A 9,271-nucleotide genomic window follows, 5' to 3' on the forward strand; every position below is an offset into this window, starting at 1 on the left:
GGGGGGTAGGGGGGGTGAGGGGTGGGGTTAGTGGGCCCTCAGGGCCTCTGTAGTCCTCAGATGCCATTCTGCAGGTGTCTAGGAGAGGCACTCCCACATTCCCCACCCTCTCTGCCCTTCCAGGAGGTACCTTTGTTCTCTGTGTCTGAGGCCCATTTCCTCTTCTGCTGTAGACCCTGTTGATGCTCCTCTCCCAGCATGCTTGGCTCCACACTTGCCTCAGACCTCAGGTCCACCTGGGCAGAAGGATGTACTCAGGTCAAAGAATACCCCCTCTCTAGCCTAGGCCACCTGCTAGGACCATCTCCAGTGAATGGCTGAGGACCCACCTCGCTGTCTGAGGTGTCTGGCTCCTCCAGTTCGTCCATTTCTGGCCTTTGTACCTCGGCCTTGCTGGGTTCTGAAAGACATGAATGGAGTCAGCCAGGCTGGGGGTACTGAGCCTCCCCACCCAGGACAAGGGGAACAAACCTTCAGATGGGGGCACAGAGGAGCTGGCAACCTGCCCCAGGGCTCTTGCTGGGAATCTACTCCTAGGCCCACTTGCTAGGCCCTCTCCTCCTTGACCCCTGGAGCCCTGCGGACTACAGCCCTTCTTTCCCTGAATGTAGGTAGAGCAATGTCTCCTGAGGCCTCAGAGCCTCTATTCACAATGAGGGTGACCCAGCACAAGGCTAGCAGGCTGTCACTCACCTCCCTCCCCACTACACATCCATGCTGAACTGGTAACCCTAAGTGCTCACTATACCTGGGAGCCCATCGGTGTTAGGCCTGTGCAGGTGGGGTGCTGGCTTTGACCTTCCTCCAGCCTCCCCTGCTGTCCAAGAGGGCAGGCTGGCATGGGGCCCTGGGAAAGTACATGAGGGGTCCTGAAAAAGGCAAGTTAATGGTGAGTATCTGTGCGTGTGGGAGGTCCCTGCTCCCACTCAACCTTGAGGCTGCAGGAGAGGGTCAGCCCTTTCCCTTCTAGTGTGAACAGGGCAGCCAGGTGGCCCTGCCCTTGGTGGGGCAGAGGGAAGACGGCAGGCCAAGGAAGGTAGGTTGCCTGCCTGAAGTGGAGGAACATAGACGATGAGTACAGGCTGGGCCCCTCACCTTGGAAGCGCAGGGTTCTTCAGGCTCTTGAACTCCGGTTTTTTTGGTGCCGTTGCTGAGGGCCCAGGGGCTGCGAGTCAAGAGTCTGGACAAGGCAGGTGGCTGAGGACTGGGAGTGTGGACAACCGTGGGGCTGGGTGACAAAGGCTTGCCAGTGGACTTGGGGGCATCCCAACACCGGCCCCGGTCAGAGAGGTCCAGGGGCTTGTCTGGGGGACAGTCCTGAGTGGCCACACGCGTCTCCTTCCGCCGGCCGCCTCCTGGACCTGTGGGCGGAGGGTGCGGCTCACCAGGCTGGGCTGCTGTGCTTGGAGTTGTTCCGGGGGCTTCCTTCTCGGAGCTCTCAGAGTCGGAGCTAGCCCGTGGGGATGATGGCATCACCTCTGGTGTGGACAAGCCCCGTGGCCTGGCAGTGCCTGCCCGTGCCCAAGCCCGAAGCTGCTGTTGAGCCAGCAGCAGCTGCAGTGCCCCTTCCAGCCGTGGGTCCTGTATGCCCACCAAGGTGCCAGGCAGGCCTGTGGGCTCCTCCCACGCCGCTGCCTCTCCGGCCTTCAGGCTCTGGGACCGAGGGCTGTGGGCAGCTGCAGCCGGAGTCGGGGGGCTGCTGTGCGGGCTGCGCTGGCGCAGGGACGGGTGCGGGTTCAGGAGGCAGAGGCGGTCGGCCTGCAGAGAGCGCTTCAGGGCCTCGTAGGCCATGGCTGAGGGCCGGGAGGCACGCAGGAAGCTGGGAGGAGGAGGAGAGCCCTCAGCCGGCAGTGCCTGGCAGAGTGAGCCCCAGAAGGAGGAGAGCAGACTCCATACTTTAAGGGGAAGAAGGCTGGGGCCCAGGAAGAGCCACCTGAGGTCGCATGGCGGTGGAAAGAGGGCTCTCAGACTCTGGCAGCCACAAGGTGTTGCAGGTGGTAGATCTGGTCAGAAAGGACCTGATCCTGGACACTGGGTTCTCTCCCTCCTCTTTTTACTTTAAATAAATGTATTTATTATTTTTTATTTATTTATTTTTGTCTTTTGAGACAGGGTCTCCCTGTAGCTCCAACTGTCCTAGAACTCACTATGTAGACCAGGCTGGCCTCGAACTCACAAAGATCCGCCTGCCTCTGCCTCCTGAGTGCTGGGATTAAAGGCGTGCACCACCCTGCCCGGCTATTTTTTATTTCTTTTTTAAAATTAAAAAAATTTTAACTTTTAAAAAATATTTTATTATTTTTATTTTATGTGTATGCGTGTATTACCTGCATGAAGGTAAGTGCAAACGAGTAATGCAATGCCCGTGGAGGACAGAAGAGGCTGAATCCCCTGGAACTGGAGTTACGGACAGTTGTTAGCTGTCATGTGGGTGCTGGGATTCAAACTCGGGTGTTCTGCAAGAACAGCCAGTGTTCTTAACTGCTGAACCATCTCTCCAGGCCCCCTCTTTTTATTTTTAATGTGTATGAATGTTTTGCCTACATGTATGTGCACCACGTGCATGCAATGCCTGTGGAGGCCAGAAGAGAGCATTGGATCTCCTGTTACGGGAGTTATGTCTGGATGGTCATTAGCTGCATTGTGGGTGCTGGGAATTGAACCCAGGTCCTCTGCAAGAACAGCCAGTGCTCTTAACCACTGAGTCATCTTGCCAGCCCCTCTCGGCCTCCTCTTAGGTTTTGGTAGCTTTAACTGTCAACTCGACACAGCTTAGAGTCACCTGAGAAGGAAATCTCAATTGAGGGATTGCCTAGATGGCACCCGTGTGAGGGCATGTCTTAATTGTTAACTGATGTAGAAGGACCCAGCTCACTGTGGGCAGCACCGTTCTCTGGGCAGGTGGTCCTGGGCTGTATAAGAAAACTGGCTGAGCCTGTGAGCCTGCAAACAGCTTTCCTCCCTGGTCTGGCTCTGCTTCCTTGGCTGTGAGTGAGTTCCCTGGTTAGAGGGGTGCTGCAGGGAGTAAGGAGCTAGTCCTGCTTTTAAGCTCCCGCTGGAGTTCCTGCCCTGACTCCCCTCAATGATGTGCCCTGTAAGCTGAAATAAATAACCCCTTTCCTCCCCTGAGTTGCTTTTGGTCAGTATTTTATCACAGTAACAAAAGGGAAACTAGAGTATCTTGGGAGGAGCACTAGCTATCTGCTCATTACCCAGAGTGTCTGGTCCTCCTGTCCACCCCCTACAGGCCCATTCCCTCTGCCAGACAATGAGACTCAGGCTTCACACGGGCCCTTCCAAGTGTCCTACACAAGGTGCGGACCAGTGTCCTGCATGGCCACTCAGGAGATGTCCACATGGGAACTGTGAATCAACCAGGATGCTCAGAAAAGCCAAGCCAGAGAAAAGCGGGGCACCTGAGGGGATAACGAACAGCACTTCAGGGCTGTTGGTCCTCTACTGTGGGGGATGGGTGGAGTGCTGCTTGCAGTGGTAGGTGGGGCCTCACCTGTCCAGAGGGAGGCCATGTTCATAAGTCAGACTGAGTGGGCTGCTTCTGGTGGATGGCGGTGGGGGTGTCCCATTGGCAGAGCCACAGTCTGGTGGGCAGGCCCGAGAGCCAGGCCGTACCACAGCTACCGTTGAGTGCAGTTGGTTGGAAATACACTGGGGGCTCTGTGCAGGATGGGCAGGTCAGCATGGTGGGGCACCTCCACCAGCCTTACCTTCCCCCACATCACATAAAGTTCAAAGCCCCTGCCTGGTGTGGGTGCAGGTCTGTTGGGTTGCGAGGCTAGCTCACAGTGCCTGGTATACAGCAGGGCTGTGGCTAGCAGCTTCCCACTTGGGTGGTACTGAGAGGGGCAGGAACTGGAAGGCAGGGCCTGTTATCCTCACCATGTCCAGGGTCCGTGGCTCAGGCATGTTGGCAGCTGGGGAGATTCTGGCCACTGGGGATGTCTTGTGGCTTGCTGGCTTTTCTGTGGGAGGGAGAATGGCAGGGAGCTAGGGAGATGCTGCGTGATCTCCCAGGTGCCCAATCTTCCAGCCTCTCCCCTGTCCCTCAGCACCTTCTCTCTGGGGAGCTGTGCTAGGCTCGTCTTCCTCAGCCTCTTCAGGGCCTCCTGGGAGGTTCTCGGGGGTGCCCTTCCAGCCACCAGGGGAGGTCAGCAGCAGAGGTGACGGGGGCTCAGAGGTGCCCTCCTGGGCCTGGGGTGCAGACTTGTCTCTGAAGGACACAAAGGCTGATGATGAGGGCAGGGCAGCTGGAGCATTTGTGGAGGCCAGGCCACTCCAAAAGTCAGGACCCTGGATGAGGTGGTCCTCCCCACATCAAGTTCAGCACCGAGGACTCCTGCTCATGCGTACCAGGCCTGCTGAGTGAGTGTCTGGGCCTGCACTCTCCCACTTACCCCAGGCTCCGAAGCCTCTTCACTTCTTCCTTCAGGATCTTATTTTCCTCCTTCAGTCCATTCATCTCATTGGCTATAAAGAACAGTGGTGATGACTGAGGCAGTGAAGGGGACAGGGGACTCCCATAGTGCGAGGGAAGCCCTCTTCCTTGCCCCAGTCTGGCACACAGCAGGGGGAATATAATACTGGCTACTGGAGTGAACTGTGGTGCTGTGTGAAGTAGAACTCCCTGGAGTTTGCAGAAGAGATGACACCTGCACTCTGGAAGGCCAGGAGGTTGGGGATGCTCCAGACCAGGGACTGATGTGAAAGGAGGCACAGGGCCTCTGGGGGCCTTGTCCCATGTGTCTGGAAATTGGAGTGTGTCATACCACATTGCATATGACAAAGGTCCCTTCCTTTCCCTGTGGCCCTCTGTGGGCTGGCCAGGTCCTGGGGTCCCCGGGGACAGTGGATGGGGCTCACTGAGGACGCAGAGGTGCTGCAGGCTCTGTAGGTGCGTGCTCTCCAGCTCCAACCGCTTCTTCCTGGCCAGCTCCTGGGTGACCATGCAGCGGTCACACAGGCCAGCCCGCAGTCTGGGGGGCAGGAGAGGCCATGCTGAGGGGACCATCTGGTCCCTCCTCCCCCACTGCCAGAACATGCGCTTGCCTTTCCCAAACTATGTTCTGTGGACCCCAGGCCTGTTCCTCCCTGAAGGCTTAGCATTCCCTGTGCAATTAAGTTTGGGAAGGAATCTTGATTTTTTTTTTTTTTTTCAGACAAGGTCTCCCTGTAGCCCTAGCTGGCCTGGAACTCACTATGTAGACCAGGCTGCCTCAATCTCATAGAGCTCTACCTGCCTCTGCCTGGAATTAAGGGCATGTACCATCATACGTGACTAGGAAAGAATTTTGGAAAGGTGATTCTCTTAAGGCTCTGGAAAAGTCCTGCCTGCTTTTGTCTGAGCAGAAGGCTCCCGGGTGGGCTGTGGAAAGAGCCGCCTCACCTGTTCTCCAGCACCCGCAGGTTTTCCTTCAGCGCCTTCTGTTGCTCCCTGAGCTGGTGGTTCTTGGCGAAGAGTTCCTCCACCCTCTGTGCATCCCTGCGTGGCAAACAGCTGAGGTGGGCTGCTTATATGATGCTCAGTGCAGCCTGGGTTCAAGTTGATCCTCCCTGGCATCTCTCTGTGGGGACCTGTCCTGCAGCAGGGTCCTTCAAGGCCAGACACAGCTGCGCTCATGGACTGTCTTGTCTTATGCCACCTTAGCTATGGCACAAGTGGGCCTCGGCTCAGTCAGAGGTGGGGCATGGGGAGGTGACCTGCAGGCTACCCGCCAGTAATTGAGGCTGTGTGTTGGGACTCACAAGTGCTGTCATTGGGGCTGTGGTCTCCTTGGGGCTGCAGGTATCCCAGAGGTCCAGTCCTGGATCCATTACCTATATGCTCTGGCACCTTGGCCAAAGGATTCAATCCCCTACCCCCAAATGGCAAGCCTTAGTTTCCCTTCTGCATTTGGGATGGTGGCAGGACCGCCATCCTGAGACCTTGGAGGTGGTGTGAGAGGCCACATCCCATGGGAATGGCCATCTCTCTGTTCCTCTGGTCTGGCTAGGCTGACTCACCGGCACCGCTCTGAGTTCAGTTCCAGAAGCTTGTTCTGCAGGCCTGGCAGAGAGAACAGGGGGGGTGAGGTCAGGTCCAGGCCAACAAGAGTAAGGCTGAGCCGTGAGGTGGCACTTCCTGTCCTGGTTGTCATACAGGGTCCTCTCCAGACCCCTGCTGTCTGCCTGACTCCTGGAGGCAGCCCCTGGGCAGGGGTGAGAGGGACTCCCTATGTCTGCCTATTGCCTGGATGCTCTGGCTTCCTGAGCTGTGGTCTGGACCTCTGGGGTCTGTAGCTTAGCATCTGTTTGGAGGTTGACAAGGACCCTTGTGCTAGAAGTGTTAGAGTCAGAGTGACTAAGAGGGGCTAGTTTTGAGGGTGCTGCTGGTGTTAGGGAGGGAAACCTAGATATACCCTTAACTTTGCCTGGATCTGCCAATGTTTTCTGGGTATGTGGAATGGGATGGAAAGACCTGTTAGGTTTAGCTCTCTCATAATGTGCTGTCTGGAGGAGAAGCTAACCAGCTGCCCTGCACCCTCAGAAACTGTAGGATCTCCACTCCTGTGGTCTGACACTCTCTGCCCCACCTGTCGTTATTCTTGGGTTATCTGAGCCCCTGAGACATGAGGTGCGGTGCCCGCCAGCCCAACCTAGTAGTCAAGAAAGGTCCAGTCCTCTTTCAGGGAGCAACTTGGTCTCCTTTGGTCAGTGATGGCCCCTCAGTTCTCAAACTGAATCCCTATTAACCTTGGCTTTTGTGCCCCCCACCCCACTTGGTCCTGTCTGGTTTCTGTTGCTTCTGGGGCAAAAGTCTTTGGTAAGACTAGCGTAAAAGCCACAGAATTTTGGAACAAGCCTCCCAAGACCCATTTCTTATTTCCACACCTCTGTGGGATCTTGTGAGGCTGATCCCAGGCTGGGTGGGTCTGGGGGTTCCCACTGGCACAGCCCCACTTCTCCTCTGAGGCTTGGGGGAATGGTTGGCTCCTTTGACTTTCAGGTTGTCCTTTCTGGAAAGCCACCAAGGACCAAACTGGAGCTGCAGTGAGGTGGGGAAGGGCACCCTGACCCATGGGGAATGGGACAGGGGCTGGGTGTACTCTGGAGGGCAGGGAAAGATGTTAGCGCAGTACCTGGGATACTTCAGATAGCTTTGAGAGCCCAAGGTGGGCCCCTAGAGTGTGTGGTCTCTCTCTATGGCTGAGGAGTCATTGGACTAGAGCATCCAGCCCTCTGGGAGGACACAGCAGGGTCATACTTGGGGGCTGGGTGCAACTCCTGGTCATCTGCAGCTTTTTAACTTGGGTCCTTGGGCCAGGACTCTGCTCCCTGGCTAAGAAATGGAGGGGTTCCTCAGAAGCAGCCTGGCCTGCCCAGATCCCCAAGACCGTCTTCTCAAGGATGGAGCCTTCTACTGGCCACTCACCCAGCACCTCCTTCTCATGGGCTTCCTTCAGCCTGTTCAGTGATTCCATGAAGTTATCCATGGCTCCCTGCGCCCTGGCCACTCTGCACAGGCTGTGGGGATAGCTGGGACCTCTACCACCTCTCTGTGTCCAGCCTGCAGAGGAGGAAGTGGGGAGAGCGTTGGTTTAGGAAGGGCCTATGGGCTGCAGAGTCCTGCCATGAGCCTCAGTAGGTGAGCTTTCCAAGTGAGGGGCAGATCTGCTCAGTGTGAAGGGGGCTGCCCTGGGGGAGGCGTTGAGTGGGAGTGGCTAGAGGTTGGGAGGTAGACTTGAAAGGGGAAAGGGGCATCCCAGAGACAAACGCTAGTTCCCCTGAGCCGCCCTTTTCTCCAAGGTGGCCGGCCCCCAGTATCAGCACTGTCCCCATGTAAACCTGCCCTGGAGGAGCTGGGAGCCAGGACTCATGGAGTAAGACAAACTCAGCCTCCTGCCCAGACCACACGGCACACCCTCAAGACCATGGCCTGAGAGGGTAGGGTGGCCCTGTCCTCTTCATACATGCATAGGACACACACATCCCACACCCACAAAGATAGCACACGCACAGACATACAACACACATAATCTGTGTGTGCATGCCCACACACACACACACACACACACACACACACACACACACACAGGCTCATGTAGACATTCAGACACACAGACTTACATGTAGACATGGATACATGTGAAGACTGACACTGGGGTCTCCTGAGGAGGGTGGGGTTCCTACACAGGGGCCGCTGGTTACTGGCCACCTCCCCTACTTAGAGTTTCCAGGATGACTTGGGTGAGTACTGGACCCTGTGTGATCCCATAGCTTGAGGCTGGAGTTAAGGGGATGTGGAGTGCTTGTGGGCTGGGATGAGTTCAGAGGTCTCAGCACAAAGGAGAAAGGATGGAGTCCGCACTTTTAAAGACTACCTGAAGCCCCCACACTGGGTGCAGAGTAGCACTCTGTAACCTCAAACTGGGACCTATCTCAGATATAGCCATCCCAGAGAATCCAGCATCCCAGCAAGACACCACACGTGGAACACAAAGGCTACTAGGTACACAAAGAGGTAGGACATCTCTGGTTCTTGGAAATGGTGGGTGCCCTTTACCAAGCAAGGTTGGTGGGTCCTATGACCTCAAGGGATGTCATACAGCCCAGGGCAAGGGCAGAGGCTGGAGTGCTGGGCCGGAGGATGTGCTTGTAGTCAGAGCAGCAGGTAAAGCCTTGACTTCTGGAAGTTGGGCTTGGAGCGGAGACTGTGAGAAGCTGGAGTGGAGTGGGTCCTGTGTCACATGGTGGCTGTGGTGGCCATGGGAACCCGCTGGGTGGAGATAGCTGCAGTGTGGGGAGGGCAACCGAGAAGGCCCCAAACTGGTTTAATAGGCCCAGTTGGGTCCAACTTCCTCCATAGCCTGAAATGTAGTGAAAGTGATAGCTGGTGGCTATTTGGTGGGTGAGGGCTGTGGGAATGACGAATTGGAAGGTCCCTCAACTGGAGGCTGGGAGCCAGGGTTCACCCCAATGAGGGATGCCCTTGTGGTCTAAGTGACTACCCTGAGGCTGAATGCTAAAAGCTGGAGGATGCCATCTCAGGTCACATGACCCTAACAGCATTTCCCTGAGCTCAGTACAGACCCAACTTTCATCAGAGCCATCTAATCCTTAACACATCTCAAGGAGTTTCCTCCAGTTGGGGAAACTGAGGTTCCAGGAGGTCCTGTTTTCACTTCTCTCACCAGGGGTAGTGGGAACCTGAACTTGAACTCCTCTCTGGCCTGTCCACCCTGTTTGGGCCTGGCATGCTGTCTGGTGATCTTGTGTG

General features: G+C 56.3%; 1 protein-coding gene across 1 annotated transcript in view; it reads right to left on the bottom strand.

Annotated features, from left to right (window-relative positions):
• The window catches only part of Rbbp8nl (RBBP8 N-terminal like), a 9,732-nt gene extending 2,245 nt beyond the window's left edge, over nt 1-7,487 (bottom strand). Inside the window, exons 1-12 of the mRNA XM_029568426.1 lie at nt 7,427-7,487; nt 6,019-6,061; nt 5,402-5,497; nt 4,879-4,991; nt 4,413-4,485; nt 4,071-4,228; nt 3,898-3,980; nt 3,509-3,675; nt 978-1,819; nt 749-847; nt 330-400; nt 131-236 (exon numbers count right to left, since the gene is read on the bottom strand). Coding sequence (XP_029424286.1) covers nt 131-236; nt 330-400; nt 749-847; nt 978-1,819; nt 3,509-3,675; nt 3,898-3,980; nt 4,071-4,228; nt 4,413-4,485; nt 4,879-4,991; nt 5,402-5,497; nt 6,019-6,061; nt 7,427-7,487 — 1,912 coding nt within the window. The remainder of the gene's footprint in view (nt 1-130; nt 237-329; nt 401-748; nt 848-977; nt 1,820-3,508; nt 3,676-3,897; nt 3,981-4,070; nt 4,229-4,412; nt 4,486-4,878; nt 4,992-5,401; nt 5,498-6,018; nt 6,062-7,426) is intronic.
• Nucleotides 7,488-9,271: the final 1,784 nt, after the last annotated feature.

This window comes from Nannospalax galili, unplaced genomic scaffold (assembly GCF_000622305.1).
Source record: "Nannospalax galili isolate Female #2095 unplaced genomic scaffold, S.galili_v1.0 scaffold160, whole genome shotgun sequence".
Taxonomy (NCBI): Eukaryota; Metazoa; Chordata; class Mammalia; order Rodentia; family Spalacidae; genus Nannospalax; species Nannospalax galili.